Source organism: Amblyomma americanum, chromosome 7, assembly GCF_052857255.1.
Source record: "Amblyomma americanum isolate KBUSLIRL-KWMA chromosome 7, ASM5285725v1, whole genome shotgun sequence".
NCBI classification, from domain to species: Eukaryota; Metazoa; Arthropoda; class Arachnida; order Ixodida; family Ixodidae; genus Amblyomma; species Amblyomma americanum.
This window is the reverse complement of record NC_135503.1, coordinates 39,632,386-39,653,006: the sequence shown is the minus strand read 5'-3', so window position 1 is coordinate 39,653,006 and position 20,621 is coordinate 39,632,386. Positions and strand designations below refer to the sequence as shown.

At 44.4% G+C, this 20,621-nt stretch overlaps 1 protein-coding gene across 2 annotated transcripts in view; it reads right to left on the bottom strand.

Annotated features, from left to right (window-relative positions):
• Positions 1–1,370: 1,370 nt before the first annotated feature.
• Positions 1,371–20,621, bottom strand: part of cnk (connector enhancer of ksr) — a 37,763-nt gene continuing 18,512 nt past the window's right edge. The window contains exons 13-21 of one of the 2 annotated variants that reach the window (XR_013307275.1): positions 16,908–16,950; positions 14,171–14,382; positions 11,854–11,930; positions 11,167–11,235; positions 9,451–9,500; positions 7,493–9,027; positions 5,072–5,492; positions 2,094–2,429; positions 1,371–2,052 (exon numbers count right to left, since the gene is read on the bottom strand). Coding sequence is in view for 1 of the 2 variants with exons in the window: in XM_077631932.1 (XP_077488058.1) it covers positions 2,401–2,429; positions 5,072–5,492; positions 7,493–9,027; positions 9,451–9,500; positions 11,167–11,235; positions 11,854–11,930; positions 14,171–14,382; positions 16,908–16,950 (2,436 nt within the window). In the remaining variant the exon portion in view is untranslated. Of the gene's footprint in view, positions 2,430–5,071; positions 5,493–7,492; positions 9,028–9,450; positions 9,501–11,166; positions 11,236–11,853; positions 11,931–14,170; positions 14,383–16,907; positions 16,951–20,621 lie in introns of both variants that reach the window. The other variant, XM_077631932.1, reaches the window with a different exon arrangement.

Genomic DNA, 20,621 nt, shown 5'->3' with positions numbered 1-20,621 from the left:
TGAGAAGTGACACATTGTCTACACGCGGCAAATTCTTACAGCAATGACTTTGGCAGTTGCCACCATCAGTAGATATAAAATAAAGATCTCTGCAATGAACAAATGTCAGGATGGCAAAACTGCAGGAATAAGGAAATGGAGTGATTTCTCATCCATCATAACATTGCTTCAAGTGGCTTTTTATTGTTTTCAAAACTTTAAAATCTGATCAAACAGTAAGAAATCTTGCATGCTCTGAAGCCTCAGAGAAAACTGACTTTTCCAACAGTCTGGAATCCAGATTAAGCATGTGCCCTTCTACGCACACAGTTAATTTGGAGCAAAAACCAATATTTCCAAACATTACATGAAACTACCACATTAATCGCATGACCCCTGCAGTTACTTGCTGGATAGACTCTAGTCTCTCTTCCTGTGTTCTCTCTCCTAAGCATTGTGCAGGAAGCACCATCAGCAGGCTCAATCGCTATGCTTCAGCCTCCGTGAGGACCTGGCTGAAGTAACGAGCTCCTCTAAAATGATTAACTAGCACACTAACTAGCTGAAAGTTTGTGTTGCTGTTGGTGCCCCTAAAGCACAACCCTGGTAACTCGTGTAGATGATTTGCAGTAAGGAACACCATCAGATGGCAAGCCACGTATAAAAAAAAAACAGGAACTTCCTACAAAAAAATGACCAACAGCAAAAGAGTTTGTTCACGAACACACCCAAGGGCCCGGCCTTGTTGTCAAGGTTATGAAAACGAGCTCAACCATACCAAGCCCTGTCATCTGAACAGAGCACAAGAAGGGGAGGAAACTAGAACCATTCATACTGGATGTCGGTTACTAGACAACACAAACAATTATGGCTTGAAAATATAGCTTGGCTTAGTAGGCATGCACCTGGAGATTAAACTGCTGCGAGACGGCAATGTACATAAGTTTTACATTCGTGTGCAATTATAAAGACAGTTAAGAGAAAAACACTGCAGATGTAAAGACAGCAAAAGCTAATATACAAGAGATACCATTTCTTGTAATAGTGCACGCTATTCAAACACAAAGTACATTGCAGGCAATACTAATGTAAAAATTAAACCCTTAAAGTAATTCACAAATGCATTCAAAGATCAGCAATCATGCTATTACACGCAAAGCTATCGCAATCTATTTAAAATAGTTAAAAACAGTGCCTTGTGGGTGACATTAAGATATATAGCACAAGCATTCTTCCACTCTGCCAATGACAAGAATCTTTAAAAATAAATATAGGAGATGAACCAGCAATCACTCAAGCACTGCTGATATCACCTAAAATGCCTCAAGGACAGTGAGGAACCTAAAAGAATGGCACTCTGTACAAGTGTGGCACTTTTCTTTTTCATTCTCTCTCTCTCTCTCCCCCTCCGGCTTTTTTTTTGTTTTGTTTTTGTGTTTTTGTGCAGTGATCAAAAATAATATTGCACGGTACACAAGAGTTCATGCCAGAGAGACCACAACCTTGAGTTAATCAGCACCTCCTCTGAGCATTGCGTGTGTACCTTGTATAGTTCCAGCTTACAAGAAGGGAACCGGTGTATGAAGAGAATACAAAGGCCGTGACAAGCTCCTTCAGCACCTGACTTGAGGTCTAGCGCAGTGACCGGCACAAAATATTCATTTTCAAGGAATGCTCGTGATTTGCAAGCTCTTGACCCCTACCATATACACAAAGTTATATCGACAATGCTGGCGAGTCCATTTGCTTTCTCTACAAATTGTGTTCGGTGAAGCCCACTGTTGATTTCACACCTTAAGTTTAACTACAACATCAGAGGCCCATTAAAAGTGTACGAGAATAGATTGTTTCTAAGTCAACTATTCATCATCATACATTCTTTTCAGAGTTAAAATCCTAAAACTGACAGAATTGATCGCTGTGGATCACCCCTCCCATTCATTCAGTGACTTATATCAGGCAGCAACAAGCATTTATCAGAGTTGGCATCAACCAACATTTTTCACCCCTGTTTGGAAAGAGCAGATATGCCAGAAATCTGTGAGGCAAGATTAGCAACTTCTTCCTCAAGTGCTACACTCAAAGTGACGGGAAGACAGCTAAAATCTGCCAACGATGTAAACATCAGTAAACCCTAGTAACGGCACACACTGCTTCTAGAGCAGAGAGGGATATCAACAGAAAAAGGTACTGCGCTGACCGTACATTCAGAAGCTTTGTCATCTGTTGCAACTCAACTGTACACGATACAACATAGAGCTTATCACTGTACAGTTCAGAGCTATGGCTGATGCTCAAAAGTTTAGAGCTTACATGAATGTGAAAGCTATAACCAGACAGAAGAATACTGACGAGAGACTTCCATCTTGATGCAGGCCACCTTGAGTCCCAGAATTTCACTAAGACCCCAGGAGACGGTCGTCAATCCCTTTCAGACCCGCTCCCTAATGCTGCAAGAGGAGGAGGAACAAAACAACCAAGAAATGTTGAGTCATACTTATAGTCATTTTGACAGGAGAAAAAAAAAAAGGAGAGAATCAACAGAAAGGAAACCCCACAGAAGGCTGCATAAAAAATCACAAACAACCAACTCCTTGCTGCACCTCTAAGTTTGGGACCATTCCCACACGTAAAGAACAAAGGCGTTTTATTTTCTACCAGCAAACTAAATAAATTATGATGACACAATAAACGGAAACGAAGGAGGAATTCTGTTTTGTCTAGACCTAGCTATGTAACTTCACTGCATTTTCATTACATTATACAAGGCTTAGAATTCACTGCTTTAAGCCACTTATGATATCACTCCAGTTTGGTAATTTGAACACTACATGCACCGATGTGCAAGTAGTGCCCTACTCAAGCACCGCTTGCACTGAGAGCAGCTCATAATCAGCTCTGAAGTAGTGCGGTGTGTTACGTGTGTTCGTCTCGCAGAGCAAAACATTTGTAAGCATGTTCACTATGTTAGTGTTTCCGATACTGCATGCTGAAGTGCTTTTCCACAATCACTGCTGCCACCAAACCTCTATTTTCGTTAGAAGACTCCACCTCGGTGAGGTGTGTTCGGTGCTGCACTACCAACTCAAAACAGTGGCGGACTACGAGCAGTTGATGCCACCAGTCAACCAAAAGTGACCGTATTGATCAGTTTTACGTTCCCGAAAAGCAAAGGGTACTGCGTATAATTCTTTAGAGCGCAGCTCTTAGACGCCCTTTCCCGGATTGAGTGGCGTGCCTCAGTGTAACCAAGACCAGAGCACAGCGGAGGATGAAAGACGGCGACAGCAAGAAGAGCATGAGGGGAAACTGGAGGAGGAGGGTATGCGGTAGCGTGAAGGCATGTTGAATGGCAGTGACCCACGGCATCAGAGTGGCACGCATCATCATGTGCTTGCCGATGACGTCACCAGTAAGGTACGATAACTCGCAAGTGATGGCACCAGAGTAGCGCGCGCTGTAAGCGCTCTGGTTGTCAGCCCGAGGCGAGTCTCATCAGTGGTCAAACTCTGTGCACACTGCCCCAGTCGAAAACCAGAGCCGCCGCCTCCGTTTGGCACAGTTTGTTTCGTATGTGGTCGCCTGCAGTTCGAGTACCGAAACAGCTGCGCTCAGAAATCACATTACTGAGACGCGTAACCGTTGGTTAATTTTTAACTATTTTACTTAGAGGACTTGCTCTTTGTTGCAAACCAAGAATTTAAAAAAAAAAAACAGAACTGCAAGCTTTTAAATGAGACCAAAATGGTGCCAGGAGATCATTAGTTCCTGTACATTAATTAACCAATCAAAGTATTCCCAAGCTCTGTATAGATTAGATTCTTTAGTGATTAGCGTTACTTTGTTGCCAGTGTTCGCATGAATTGCCGTTTGATATGTACAACGTTTACGCATTTGTTGATATGGCTTGGTTGTGGTACAAAAGGCAGGCTAGGTGCAATAAACCCCAGTTGTATGTTGGCGTCAGTCCTGTCTTTTGTGTGCCTTCTGTGTCCCCGTTTCTTGCGCCATTACCAGTTTTTCTTTCAAAGTATTTTGCAAATACAATGACAATTTGCCTGATCTACCTGTTGTGCTTGCTTATGTACAGTGTCCAAAGCTGGTTGGGGACTCAATGGCAGCAAGGAAATCTACACCACCTTTTAGGCCTCCAAAGCAACCTTTACTAGAAATCTCTACCGCAATTAAAAGTGTCCAAAGTATGCAGTTAATTTACCAGCTCCATAGGTATCACACAGAAAGCTTAGCTGCACCATTTATTCCTACATGATTACTGTACTCCTAAAACACTTCCACACTGGCTCTGTCTGATGTGTAGTCACTAGTGTGTGTGTGTGTGTGTGTGTGTGTGTGTGTGTGTGTGTGTGTGTGTGTGTGTGTGTGTGTGTGTGCGTGTGTGTGCGTGTGTGTGCGCGTGTGCGTGCGTGCGTGCAGCTGCGCTGCGCCAGCGACAGAACAAAGTGACTGCCCATTCAACTGCCGTCTGGTACGGGATTCGCGCTAAGAAGGCCGTCTACTAGTGAGAGCGTAGGAAGCATTACATACAAGAAGCCGCTGCTGCGTGACATTTGCAACCAATGACGGCTTAATTTAGCCCATATATACATATGGGCTAAATTAGGATTTAAAATAAACATTTCGACAGCATAACTCCTCAGTACCTCAACTGTATCACACAGTATTTCTACACAGTAGCCCCAATGGGATGATGTAAGTACTTGTAGCTTTTCTTAGCGTATTGCTGTGATGGTACTAGGGACAGAAACATCATTTCTTTTAATGTAAAATCCACTACTGTTCCAGAATATTTGTCCCTTGAACCCTGCAGAACGCAGCCCTCTAAGCATTCCATGTTTGGGATAAAACATGCGTCTTGTCAACATTGAAATATGACCTGCCATGCACTGAACTTCACCTCACACTGGCTTTGAATGGCAGAAACAGGGTATGTGCAGACATGCAAGAAGTCTGTGCCCTCAGTGCCGGTATAGTTTTCATGACTGCTGACGCATAAGTAGCTTGCCACTGGCCAGTCTTGAGATCCCCTGCACAAATGCTCTCCTTTCCTTTCCCCTCACAAACCTCCACTCACCACTCTCGGGGCTACCGTCCGCTGTGGCATGTCCAAATTGGAAGGCGTCTCCACCACCGGGCGACACCTCCTCGCCAAAGACACTGCCATCATCCCGAGCCCACGGGGTACCACTGCCACTGCCACCGGTAGACGACGCAAATGAACATGGCGAGAAGGAGCGCTCCTCAGATCCAGCTGCACTTGACGAAGTGCGCCGCTTGCCCCGAAGCATGGACACTCCCATGGTAGGTCGCGCACGTGGAGTTTCGGGCGTCTCGGGTCGTGCCAGAGGTGCCGAGCCCGGTGGAGCAAACACTTCGGCGTAGCAGTGTGACGATGACGACGACGTGACAAAGCTGCCAGCAGAGGTGCTGCTATTCAGGCTGCTGCTGCTGCCACTTTTGTGCGTCAGCGGTGAGGGTGATGTCTCCTCAGGAGCCTGTGTGTGAGGCAAAAACCATAACAGAAAAATAGACTATTTTTTCTCTGTGGTTGTGGCAAGAGCTCTTTTACAGACATCCTCAAGCATATCCATTACACAACCAGTAAGGATCCAAATATCCCATGCCAAAATAGTCTCCCACTAGGCCGTCCAAAGGTTGTCCAAGTGGTCAACTATTTCTGCACATCTGAACATGCATAATGCATCATGCCATGCTACAATGCGAGATGTACCATTGAAGAGCATAGGTCGGTGAAGTTTGAGGAGGTTGCTTGCTATGGCTTGCTCTTACTCTTGGCGTTAGTACTAACTCCCACAGTGACTAGCAATATGTCAGGGTAAGTTTTGCAATTAAATTACGTGAGCAGAAGTTTGCACAACTAAAAGCCTACTCTGAACAGACTGCTTCATATGTATCAGCAGTGCAAACACAAACAGGAAGAAGATGCAGATAGGACAGAGCGCTGAACCGCGCTATACGATGAGTTCCATGAAATTAAGCACGAAAAACGTGGAAAAAGAAAGGAAAAAAGAATGGAAAAACAGGGTTGAGGGCGCGATTTAGCTAAAAAAAACTTGGGAAGGCGCGAAAACGGTAAAAAGATTAGAGATACGAAGGATGAGCGCCAACAATTAACACAGCTAGAACGAGAAAGCAACATGTGAAGTGTGCCTCTAAAATCCAGGTAAAATCAGATACTTCACATGTTGGTTTTTCGTTCTAGCCGTGTTAATTGTTGGCGCTCATTCTCTGTATCGCTAATCTTTTTACCATTCTCTCAAAATCGCGCCCTCAACTCTGTTTTTCCATTGTTTCCATTTTTTTTTTTCGTCATTCGCGCACCCTCAACCCTGTTTTTCCATTCTTTTTCCTTTCTTTTTCCACATGTATTTCGGGCTTCACTTAATGGAACTCATTATATAGTGTGGTCCAGCGCTCTGTCCTACCTGCACCTTCTTCCTGTTTTGTGTTCGCACTGCTGATACTTATGGATCACAACCAACTAGCCGAGCAGATGGTGTTATTTAAGACTGCTTCGTTGCTTGAAAAGATTCAACTGAAAGTGGTTTTTTCCCATTCGAATGTGTGCGACTGCGACAGAACACAAGCACCAGTAAGAATTACCCGCAGTTCAAACTGAGCCTGAATCACTGAGACTCCACCATGGTTGCTCATGGCCAAATGAGATTATGGTTTTCTCCAAGCAAGCAGCAGTGTAAGCACAGAATGAAGGAAGGAAGAAACAACACAAGCACAGGACATCCCCTAATGACTTCACTTTCGTAAGGTATGTAATGCATGATCAGTACACAAAAAGTGCAGGGAAAACATCTGAGTGCTGAAACCAATAAAAAGTGTGTACCAAAGTTGGCAAGGGGTGCCTAATTATCTTACTTGTCAGTAAAATAAATGCAGGGAACACAGTACTTGTCCATTCTTCCCTTTATTACAGTTGCTGCAACAGCCAACTCTCAATAACTCCTCAAAAGGGACAAAAATTTGTTCAAATTATGCGAAGTTTAAATTAAGGGGAACCCTTTAAACACATTTGGTGTTGGTTAGGCCAAAGCATTAGTCCAAATTGGCAGTTCAAATCAGGCAAGTTCGAATTAACAAGATTCCACAGCACTTGCTTGGAAAACATGCCTCATGAACTAACCTAAACCAGAAGGCTTGTGTGTCTGATAATGGTGCTTGCTGGGTTCTCCAAATAAATTGTCATAAAAAAAGAGACAACTTAATACAATGCACTCTCCTTTATTCGAACTCACATAAATCAAAACTTGCGGTTTGACCAAACTGACGCTTTGGTCCCATTGACACCAATTGTATAAAAAAGTCTCTCCTCAATTTGAACTTCATAACTCTTCAGCAAATGCCATCTCTGCGCTAAATCAGACCCTGCACATGCGAGCGGCATTACGGTAAGTATGTTCGAAGCTTCGTCCAAGCCCAGTGGGGTTTTCAATGGACCGCTATTATTCACATGACTCACCTCTGCTGGTGTAGACGACACTGCAGATGCTGAAGCTGATGATTTGAGGAGCCGCACACCGGCAGAGCGACTGAACTTGGGAGAACCGTACATATCCCGCTCTGCAGCCAGCTTCTTTCGTTCCAGCCTTGGCGAACGAAGGATGTTGGAGAGGCCTTCACGAGTTGAAGAGGCAAACTTCTTCAGGAACTTGGGTGAGTGGAAAAAACGGCTAGACGTCTTGGACGGTGCTGGAGCAGGAGAGGGAGCAGACTGACAGCATGCCGATGCTGGTGCAGAGCCCGCCCTCAGGAAGGATGACGACGACAGCTTTTCATTTCCACTTCGAAGTGCTTGCTCAAGACCCTGAGACGGGCTCTGGGCACTACGTGGGACCCAGGGGTCAGCGCCCGTGCCCTCCGGAGCTGGGACACGGGTGTGAGCCTGGTGGTACTGGGAGGGAATGACATCCGGTCGCTGCGATGGGTAATCAGGTGTGGCGTAGTCCCGAAAGGAGTAATCCGGCGACTGCACACACCCTTCTAGAGGAGACCCAAGGTCGCTGCTGCCCACTGAGGAAAGTGGGATCATCAGCTCTTGTTGGGAGCCCCTCCACGAGTTCCGCCGGTTTGTGTAAAGGTCTTTAATCTCCTGGCTTGTAGCACAGCGTGGCAGTAGGGAGGTGGTAAGCACCGGGAGTGGCACCGGGGATGCGGCGGGGCTATCCGAAAGCGTAGCTGGGTCTGGAGAGGAAGAAGCGGAGGGAGACTTCTTGAACACCCTGTTGTACTCCCGGTCAAGCAGTGTCTCCCCCTTTGGCGTCTGCGTTGCCTGTGGGAAGTTGTCAGCAGTCCTGCTTCGCGAGAGCTTGGAGGAGTCAGATGGTCGACGATGCACACCACGTGATGGCACCGGGGATGACGGTGCCACTGCTGGTGATCTAGTTGAACTGGCAGCAGCAGTACTGTTGGCTGCAAGAACGGATTCACTCGGTTGTAGCCAGCTTCCAGTTGTCGACGTGACAGACGGTTGTGGGGTACTGCTGCTGTTGTGCTTGAAGGAGACGTTCACGTAGAGGCCTGACGGTGGCTTAGACTTAGCAGCAGAAAAATCTCGCTTTGCTGGCTGCACAATGCCCAAGGCATCACTAAATCGGTCCCAAGCACCAGACAGCCTCTGCTTTGTGGCGAGGCTGCATGTGGAGCCGTCACTGCATTCTGAAGACACGTCCAGCGGCGTAGGAGAGGAGACTGTGGGCGACTCACGGTTTCTCGGCAGTGAGGAATTTGAAGCGCCCGCTGTTGGGGGCTCACCAGTAATTCGCCGCGGGGACAGTGTGGCTGACCTATCTGTCAACTGGGGCGGCATCGCAGTCGAGCGCAGAAATATGGTTCTAGGCATTGGCTTTGGAGACGGCTGCCTTGGCCTGTCCAGAGGCATTGGCACTGAGCTGCTGACCTTGGGGGTGGGAAACGATGAGGACGGCGGTGCTGATTTGAAGCATGTGCCATCCAGCACTGCATCTTCATCGTTGTCACTCGCCCATAAGCAAGGACCTAACAACGCAAGCAAACAGAAAAGAGAGCAAGAAATATTTAAAAGGGAAGTTGCAGAAACTAGTGCCATTTCATAGCATGGATAAGGCAAGCACACAGACAAACAGCAAGCATGAATGCCTGGCCAGCAATCGGTTAAACTCTCAATGCATTCCTACCATAAAACTGCCTTTACTTCAATTCTGAAATATGCTGGACTGGAGCTTTGCCAGAGTCTTTAGTTTGGCTTGCCTCCAATGAGCAGCTAAAAGCATGCACACCAAGTGACCCAATAAGAAAGAATTCGCATTTCCCTCAAACACTCAGCTCACTGTACTGCACAACACAAAAAAATAAGGGGCCACTATAAAGCAGTGATCATAATGCCAAAAAAAGCTTGGACATACCCCAAAGGAATCTAACATGTAAAGATCTGGCAGTTACCTGAGTAGTTCGGACAAAATCGTGCTGCTTGCTGAAGCTTTGTCAACCATCTGGAAAGTAAAGCAAGAAATTAGTAGATTGCTCAAGGTGCATGAGTTGAAAGACTTCACCGTCCATTGCACCATTTACTGATCAGGCTCATAGCACAATTCCTGAAGTTTAATGATGGTGAAAATAACTGGCTACTGCAAGCAACTAAATAGTATCCACAACACTGGGCACATGCTATTCCATTAACATCAAAATAAGAGGAATTCCAATCCAAATGGTTCTGTAACTTTTTGACATTCATTTGGGCTTTCATTATCCGTGCTCAGGACCTCATTACAGCAGATGGTCACAAGTGGCATATCTTTATTTCCAGAATTAGACTGGGCAATGGAACCATCTGAGTGATGATGATAGCAAGCTAGAGTGACTCATGTCGCCTGTGAAGATATATTTTACTTCTGATATCACAAACGACAAACAACCCTGATGAATAAAATGATGCCTAAAATCACACCTCTGCATTTTTTTTTTCAACTAGTGTTAAGGCCATCATACAAAATGTGCAGTCTAGCAGCTGACGAATGAAAATGAGTTTCAAAATTACTTTTCCAACAATATCTCAGGAGGCGTTATCACGGCAAAAGTCTTCCCAACAGTCACACTTCCAAGAGCCAAAAAGCTGCAATGGTGACCGATCCAAAAATTCGCAATTATTGGCTGCGCACAGCTTAGCATATGACTCAACAACAGCAATGTTAAAACAATATTGAACTATAAATTTAATGCAGGCGCAAGACACATGAAGAGAAAAGATCACAACCTACTAAAGGTACAGCAGATACAGAAGGCCCAAAGAAGGCACAAAATACAGCCTTTGTCAAATGCAATAAGCCCAACGGGTTTGATTCTAAGCCCTGCAGTGGAACTATTAACATTTGGAGGGATGAGGCTGAGAGCTCCTCTCACCTTCAAAGGATCTGAACTGACAGCGAGGCGTAACGAACAACTCAGCAGCCCTGAAGCAAACCTCTCGGGTTCTACACTTTTTACAAAGGCTGTACGCTTCTAGCACACCTAGTTCTGAACATGGGGCGGGCTTCATAAACAGCTAAGCCTCAGTTCTCAAAAGACGCACCACTGTCTTGAACTCAAAAGTAGATGAAATTTTACATTACAAAATGTCTTTTCCATACCCATCCCATTAATACAAGGAAAGCTAACATGTGGCAAGATAAATAGGTCAGCAGAAGTCAATATTTGCCGCGTAAAAAGCCCTTTGCAGGGCCTGCCTTTGTGGTCCTGCTGCCCCACAGAAGGTAACATACACTTTCTGTGTGCTGCTGAAAATGCACTGTAGCAAGGAGCAGCCACTTCTTCATAGAGACCTCACACTGTCTCAGAGTACTGGACAGATTTCATTTGTGAACGTCTAATGCAAGAAAACAGGTTATATAAACAGATGGTGAAAGGGCTCAATGTGGCTCATATGCTGGGCATAGCAGGAAACCTTTGCCTGGAGGAAGCAGTGAATGCTGTTCTGGGACACTGGCCCCCTCCCACTCTACACTTATTGTAAGAGCTCTTGAGACATATCTGCTATGGAAGAAGAAACACCTGGTTGCTGGACAATTTCAATTAATACTCTGTCATTTAAGCTAGGGATTTTCCAGGGTTACTTCTTGATTCATGCAGCACAACTACATAAGGGTATCAGCCCAAGCTCACCTTGATGTGTCTGCTTGAGACTCTGTTGCGAAATAAAAAGTGTTTTCGGAGTTGGAGAGCTTGAAGGCACTGCAGAGAGAATAGAAGGCAATGTAGGCCAGCGTAACTAGCATGCTAAACTAAAAGTAAACAAAAATGAAAAAATGGTAAGTCACTGCCAAAAGCACTCTGAAAAGTTCAAGACATCAAAAGCTGTACCTGCGCAAGTGCTTGCTAAAGAATTCCCGACATAGTCCTAGCGAGGTGACAACTGGTAGTTCTGCAATGCGATTCTGTCACCACATTATTGAGACTTAGGTGAGCATCATTTAAAGCCCACGCTGACTCCATGGGGCTTGATATGGCTTAGAAATCAGCTTTTACTAGCAAACTTGCTTGACATGTACACACTCATTCATCCAACATTCTCCACGCTTTTCTTACTGAGCTGCTAGCGATTCTTACTGTTGACAGACTAAAATGAGAGACCCAAAGTTCACCTTGATTCCAATACACTGACTAACCAAGCTGTTAGACTGCACATGTCTGCAACACCTCTGTAACTTCATTCAAATAGCTTTTTTGAGCAAATGTGAGATTACAGATGCTATTACAATAAGAAAGAATAAAAACACAAGTCATCAGCATTCATTGTGAAGCATCGCCACATGCACACATGCAAGCATGCTCTAGCCATAGTCCTCTTACCAGTTTTTAGATTTACAGTCGGGCGCAAGGGACACCACAAAACCAGGCACATACAGCAGGCATTCTGCTTTCTGGTCCTGAAATGGCATCGGAACGTTCAAAGTCAGTTGAGACATTTAGTCTCTTTTAAAATGCGGCAACCAGTTTTCAAGACATTTCAAGCTCTGGAGAGAATGAACACTCTTAGCCAGGAGAAAAGGGAGCTGCAGAACTTACAAGTCACTCTTGATGATTCCATATCAAACAATGCAGCATTTTTCAACCACGAATTGCTTAGGTGGAGAGCATTTTGCATGTTGGCATTGGTGTAAACAAGCATTTCCAAGGCTTTCCTATTAGGAAGGTTTAGGAGATTTGGTTGCCTTCTTTTTTCGGTACAGAGTACTATTATAGACAGTGCACCATGACATTTCACTTTTTCCTAAACTCTTGTCATTAGCAAGAGCTTAGCCTTTAGGTGCGCATGGAAAGTCGATGCACTGCTTTTGCTGGGAGGCTAAAGTAGCGCATTTGCATATGACAAGCAGTTCAGGCACACAAAATTAAACTCAAAACCCCAATTTTTGTATTGCTTATTAAAACAGCACACACACGATAAAGTGCGAAGAGTATACAATCTAACAGCAGCACTGACAAACTTTTGATTGGAATTATTTTCACAGGAGCACCATCAATGGTGTTGTGTTGCTGACAGAAAGACATACCATCCTTTTCCCCTAAATTTACTTTTGAGTCCCAACGATAGTTAGCTTAATAACCCCAAATATTGCTAAGCACGAAAATATTGTTAAGCATTTGCACGGAAAAAAAATATTGCACGAAAGCACAGTTTTTTGCAAGCGGACACCACAACCATGTACCTCAAAGAACAACTGAGGTGTTCACTGACCGAGTGAGCCAGATACACTTGCTGCTCAGAGGCTTCACACACATGCAAAGACACATAACACTTAAACACATAACACTTAACACAAACACATAACACTTTCACACTAAAAATTGCTCACCAAAATAGATTATTTTTTCTCATCATTACAATTATTTTGTCGCGTAAACTGGCAATCTCCTGCGCAGCACTTCGAGTGCATGCAAGACCTGACTGCCTTGCACACTGCACAAACAATCATTAAACATCACATAGGCTATATTCAACCAGCAGGACATCATTGGCGTGGATGGGGCTTGAGACAAGATGCTGAATAAATTCCTGCTCAGTACTTGTGTTCTGGCTTCTAACTTCTGAAAGTTACCTTTTCGAGTATACCCTCAAATTAAGCCACGTCATGATTAACAAGCGACAAAAGAAGTTTAAGACCGCCCAGTTGAGTGAACACTCCTCCGGAATAAGCACAGGATATCCGCTAATTTTCGTGCGGTGTCTCCAGCTTTGTTCAGGAAAACGTACCTTTTCTATGCCTTTTCATATATACGTATATCTTAATGATCAACTCATTCCCTTGCCTTCGTGTGTTCTCTAGAAAAAGCATTTTCAGGGAAAAATGGGGTTTAACCTGATTTTTAAGAAATGTGTTTGGGGTGCAAGAATTAGGCAAAATCATGTCTTACCCGAAAACGAAGGGCTCTATACAAATGCAGCAAAATAATGAACTGCACAAGGCAGATGTAAAGAAAACGAAAAGCCTTGGAAAAATGGGCCTAAAAGTGACATGCGACCTTGCCCAGCCAAGCGCACAAGCTTTTAGCACCATCCCTGGATACTAAAGCGAACAGCTAGCTCGTTCACCTACTCATATCCATCAGCTGAACGGAAGGTTCACATTTTGTACACTTGCAATCAATGGACAACTCCTTTAGTCACAGTGAATCCATCTCTGCTTGTTGACTTTTTTTTACTTTGGTTTTAGTTACTGTTGAGATGTAATGCTCTCTGAATGGCTGAAGCTTACATTTGGAACTCCCTGCTACATGCCACGTAGATTCATTTCAAGCTAATGTGCACAAAACGAACACAAAATTGTCTTTCATATGCACCCCTCTGCGCAATAAGGTAGCTCTGGTATGGCTCTGATGAGTGCGTGTGTTTTCGTTTGCACATTTTTCAAACACGAGTGCCCTACAAAACCCAAAATATGATTTTTGTTATATGACAACTTCTTATGAAAGAAGGGAGTCAAAAAAATATGATCAACAGCCCGAAAATCAGCGTTAAGTCACAATGTGGACAGGTGACCAGCCGATGCAAATTGCATTGCTAATAACCTGAGATGGTGCAAATTTTTTCACCACATAATCTTGGCATGTTCCTCACAGAAATCCCGAAATTGATAAATGTGAAAATATGAAAAGCAGTACGCACCTGGGGAGTGGCGTAGAGGAAGAGCTGGGGTCCCCGGAGGAGGACCCAGCGGCGGCGCCAGGGCGGAGGAGGAGCCAGCGCTGGCGCTGCCACCCTCGCCCCCGCTAGGAGGAGGGGGGGTGCTTGCTGCTGCTGCCCCCCCCACCGGCGCCGAAGGAGCCACCCTTCGCACTCGGCCACCCCCAACTCCGGGCACGGCACCCCACGATCCCCTGCAGACAACAGCGGCACCGGCAACGGCACCAGCGGTCACCTCAGCGCCACACCCAACAACATCCCATGGCATCCCAGTCACACATTTCATAGTGCCAAGTTCACTATGACACAATTTTCAAGCATCCATGATTCACGGAACACTCCAGAGATGGATGCGGAGAGTTAATTACCAACACTGTCGTTGGATCACAAGAGCATAGCATATTAAGCGACACAAATAATTAGAAGAAAAGAGTTACACACGCGCCCCTTTTTTCTTCATACTCTCACCTTCCTTTACATATTTTATTGTGCTCTTCTCAAGATTCAAAAATTTTGCATCCAAAAAACCAAACACCCAACCTTGATATTTGATTCATGTGTACTGTAGCTGGATTTACCATACATGCCTAGCATCCTACATGAAGGACGTTACTTTTTTGCACAGAAACTCTAAAAGTTTATTGTGTAAAAGCATGCGCCCGCTAGCATAGGTTCAAGAGGGTCTAAACTTTTTCTGCGTAAGGGTCGGTAAGATACGTCAGTCTTCTCTGGATGCCATTTTCGAAACTCAACCCCATCGGCTGCATTGTAACTCTGCAAGAAAACAAATCATTTTTGTGCACTGTCATAAGGAAACCACCGTGTGGGATGAGAAATGTGATTTTTAAAAGTGATGTCAAATGTTTGAAGCTTTACCATACGTAACAGGTAGCAGATCTGCCTAGTATCCTACATTGTTTAAGAACAAAGCAGCAAATCCCCTCAAAGGGGGCTCACCAACCAATGGTGTTGGCCTATTGCCAAGATGTTGCAGTCAACCGCCTTGCACTAGTTAGCCACACACAGTGCCACGATAGGTTATGCAAGGTGGTTTAAAGCAACATCATGACAATGGTCATGGAACTGGTCAGAGGGTCTCCTTAGCTGGGCATCTGCCACTTCGTTCCTTAGTTGTACCGAACTATGGCAGAACGTTTATCATCAAAAAAAGAAAAATTGTGTAGCCCCATCATGCCTCACAAGATCACCACAAATATAATGTGAATCTGAACTCCTCTGCATTAAACACGCCACTGCCTAGATTGAAGCACAAAGTGCAGTGCAAACACCTGTCTATGCAGCTTACACACAGTAACCCAAGCCTGAACTATACTCTGTAAGAAGCCAGTACCTGTTCATTTTACAAGTGGTTAGAAGAATAAAGGTCAAAAATCAACGCCATGCTTCCAACCTCTAATCAATGCCTTCATGTGTGCTCACGCCCACATGGAGCTGTACACCCTGCACTCGCCTAACATTGAAACAGAGCACCTTTGCACGTGTGTGTTCTTGTGGTGCCATTCAACACACTGCACACAATATGGCAAGGCACACAACGAATAAGCTGCGTGTGTCATTATCACCCCAGCCTAGCAATGTCCACTGCCTCACTGCAGCCTCCCGCTGTGTTTACCCTCTCTTGGAATATAACCCATTATCCTGAACAACCACCGCTTATCTGTTCTCCACAATACATGGCACACCCCTATCCACTTCCTTTTCCTGACTAAAGCTAGGACATCATTAACTCGAGCTTGTTCCCTACTGCAATCCATTCTCTTCCCATCTCTACGCATTAGTAATCCCTATCATTTTCCTTTCCTTACTCACTGCCTAGACCACAGCTTAATTTCACGCCTTTTCAATAGCTTCCAAATTTCTGTCTAATGGGCGAGTACTGGCAGGATGCAACACATACACACACTCTCTTTGTCCCTTTATTGCATTCTGACCACACAGTGTTTTTTCAGAATCAAGCAATGAAGCAACAAGTTAACATAAGCCCTTTTTAGCTCTTAAAGCTATCCTTGAGTGAAGCGTAGTTCTTGCTCAAATGGGACACATGAATACATACAAACAAACAGATCAGTGTAGTCTTAGGCATTTCTGAAAGCTTTTTTCATAAATAGTGGCATTAGACCATACAGGCATGCTTTACGATTTGCCCTCCATTACTATGAGAAAATGCAAGCCTGGCCTTCATTCAGTAAAACTTGCCATTTAGCTCAGATGTGTCCATTCCCTAATCACATATCACCGCATAAGCTACTACTACATATGGACACACACACACACATTCACATGTTGTTACGCTGCACAATGTTTTCAGAAACCTCTGAACTTGTGCTGTAAGACTGCACTAGCATCTGTGATTCATTACCTGTGGCTTTTGATAGGTGAACAAACTAATCTACACATATACACTTTATACAAGCACAGACAAAAACGTACAGTTAAACCACACTCTCACAACATAAACACAGGAAACAGCACAGTAGATCAGACACCTGCTCGCTGCTGACTCACGTTGTGCCCACGAACATGTCATGAAATAATACCTCCCAACAAGAAGAGCCTCTTTACCCAGGAAAAAAGATCTCAATAACCCCGTGTAAAAACTGGCCACGCCGAAGCAAACGCCAGGACACGAGGAGAAAAAACAGATGAGAGGAAAAAATGGCAGAAGCCGATGGGGCATGTCGATTGTCAACACACTCACCTAGTCTCTCTGAACATTGTGTCTTTGTGTTCGTGGCTGGAGGCTGTAATAGCAAGTGTAAAAAAAAAGGAGCAAAAAAAGAAAAAGTCTATGTAGAAACAAAACACAAACACAGCGACCAAAAAGAGGAAGAGAGCAGCAGCGAGGAAGACACAGGCGTCCACAGGAAAACTGACAGGCACAACAAAACAAACAAACAGAACAAACAAAAAAGAAACAAAAATGCACTGCACAACATGACAGCATGGCACAATACATGCACGCATGCCACAAAAAACAAAAACAAAAGAGAGTGCAGGAGCCAGTGAAAAACATGGCTAACTGCTGCCTCCCAGACGTGACAACATTAACGACATGTTCACTAGGACAAAAATGATTTATCGACTCCCTACTTTCCAGAAAACTAGGCAAAACAAAAGACAACAAGGCGAACATGTTGCTAGACAACACACTGACATGAAGCGCCCATTAACAACCAACCTCACTTATCACAATCTTGAGCCACGGACACTGTGACAAATGAAAAAAAAAAAGTAGCATCATCAAAGTGACTTGGTTCCAGAATGGCAGCCACGTTTATCTACAAAAAAAATACAGAAAAAAAATAAAGGCTTCTCTACATGTTTCTAGCTAGGCACATTTCTGTGCTACCAACATAGCGGTAAAAAGCAGCACACAGCAACAAAGACAACTACACGAATAACATGCATTACCCTCACTACCACACGCATATTACTCTACATGTGTATGTGTGTGCGTTACCCATGTCACCCAATTCCGCAACTTCAATTTTTTATATAAATCGAATCAAAGCACTGTACTTCTCGATTCAGTATAAACGATGAAAAGAAATGCACTAAAGCCTGTAGCCTTAAAGTCCGTACCCGGATGTCTTTTTCACACCTCAGCTCACCTTAAATTCTTTTCGAAAAATTAAGGAAGTTCTCACATGACAACGAGAAAAGATATGCTGCTACAAAGTACATACAGTTGGGCTAGCTGATTGCTTTGAATGCGGTTAGACCAGTATTCACGGCGTCCGGCCTGCTTCCTGTCTAGATGATTTAGCACTGGTACCCAGTCTCACTGTGTTCAGAGCAGCCAACTAGCCCAGCTGTCTGCACCATGCGATAATCTTTTTAGTACACATGGCTTTGTTCCTCCTCCTGGTATGTGTGCACATCCTTCTGACACTCTTCTCAACATGGTTGTGACATTTGCAGCACTCACGGTGGTCAGTTCATTTTCCGTCCTTGTCTTTTAGAGCTGGTGCTTATGCCTCATCATGTACATGTTACTGCAAGACTGCCTTTCAATACCAATAGACAGCTCATGTACTCCACAGAGAGTGAAAAAGGCGAGTAATTACTCCTCGACGAATGCCCAACAAGCGTAATTAACCTTAATCTGCACCAACTGCAGCCACGCTATTTCCATAAACTTCCTAATCTCATCTACCCACTAGACCTTTATTTTACCTTCACTTGGAATCCACTCCTTTACCCTAACTAATAAATGGTTATTCTCCACATTACACGCCCAGACCACATCAGTACCAAACTTGTGCAAACCTTACGTTGGTTGAACGTTCCCATTTCTCGGCTTTAAAAAAGCCTGACAGCTGAAATAACTGTGCATCAGAAACTAGAAAAACATCTGCACACTGCCAGCAAACACGAAAACATGCTTGCAGGACACAAAGCGCTGAATGTTACAGCACCCCCAAGCAACAAGAACGTACGTGAAGCATGAATAGTGAGGGAATTTTAAAAGCAAGTCAATTTAAGTTCACCTGAAGAAATTATGCGAGGATTAAGAGAAGCATTAATGTCACCAGGTCTAGTACCTATATTGCTGATATACCAGTGAGAACTGAAGATGAATGGAGCATCCCTCCAGAAGACAGATAGGCCAGCTCTGCTTGTGTTCTTCTCTTCAATGTTAACTCAAGAATACAGTAATTGCTGACACCATGCTATATTAGTACCACAAACTGAACCATTTTACCACTTACTCATTTTCAGGCAGTATCTCACTTTTGTTGTGCACAAAAGGGGAAACGGGAAAATAGTTCAAAAAGAAAAAAATTCACAACGCCTATTTTACATGGTGTCCATTTTTTAGCCCATTTTAGGCACATATCTACAGAATCTTCAGGCTGAACAAGAAAACGAGTGTGTGCAGAATTACAATGCACATAAACAGTTCAGAGCCAATTAATTCCACAATACTGGAATAATGCTATGTGCACTTCCCTATGAAGGCTAGCCCCATAGCTTTAGCTTCTCATTTTCTTCTTCATCATCACCAGCAGTAAGGCTACATCTATCGCAAGACAAAGGCCTCTCCCAAATCTCTTCAATTAACCCCATCTTGTGCCAGCTACAGCTACCTTAACCCCGCAAACTTCCGAATCTCATCTGCTCACCTGACTCTCTGCCTACCCTTGCTACGCTTGCCTTCTCGTAGAATCCAGTTCGTTACCCCATCGGTTATCTTTTCTCTGGCCCTCATATCAAGACCACAGACTGAGTTCAGTGTTAACAGAAAATCTGAATATACAAGAGCCAGCAAAGAGAGAACAAAAAGAGAACCATTCCCATAACAATGATTAAGTGTCTCCGCCGTGGTGGCTCAGTGGTTATGGCGCTCAATTGCTGACCCGAAAGACATGGGTTCGATCCATGCCACAGCGGTCGAATTTCGATGGAAACGAACAGAGGTCCGTGTACTGTGCGATGTCAGTGCACGTTAAAGAACCCCAGTCAAAATTTCCGGGGCCCTTCACTATGGCGTCCCTCATAGCCTGAGTCGCTTTGGGACGTTAAACCCCATAAACCAATATTTAAGCGGCTATACACCTTGTCCAATTCTAGTCAACAAAGCATTTTGTCAGTGACTGCTCAAATGAAAAGGCAAGCTACCCAATGAGCATTGAAACTGCCATGGACGTCCTAAAAGTATGCAGGACATCCAAAAAAAGTTTCAAGGTCCATCGGGTAAGTTAGTGAATTTAACTAAAACAGCATGAGAAAGCACAATGTACTTCCGTGATTAAAAGCAGGGATCTTCGTGCCATGCTAGGCCAGAAACCATACCTTTACTGTCTTTTCTTAGCTTCTTTCTACCAGTTTCTATGGAAAACTCAATCTCTTTGCATGCAAAACATCTGTCAAAACTACAAGCCAAACAAAACCAAACGTGAAATAAACTCAGAATCCAAAGAAGTGCCCACACCAGGCACTCGGAGGAGGGAACAGTTTTGTCAGCTGCACGTGGCATTAGGTTTTAATGAAGGGTATATTAATTAAGCCATTTATCAAGAGAGACATGCCACAGCCACTTACGCATGCTAGCCACAGGCCACCGGCACTGCGTTGAAGCAAGGAATATTGCGTCAAAGAAATCACTCAGCTGCAGGTGTCAGTGTGGTTAATGGTTAACCATATCTTACAAACAGCAAGAGGTTAAGGTTCATTGGTGAAAAACTGCCAAATTTCACTGGAAAAGCTAGAAAAAGTTTCAAGGGGAGAGGGAAGGGGGCGGGGTAGCAGAGCTGTGCCTAGTTTGCACAGAGGTGAAGTATAAGGTGCCAAGGGGCAAAGAGAAAACCGAGCAGCTTATTTTCGGCCGACCACATTTCGTGGGCAAAGGTGGCAGGGCCTCAGTCCTAGCTAGAGCCCCTGATGAGTATGCAGCCTGCGTTTGCAGTCC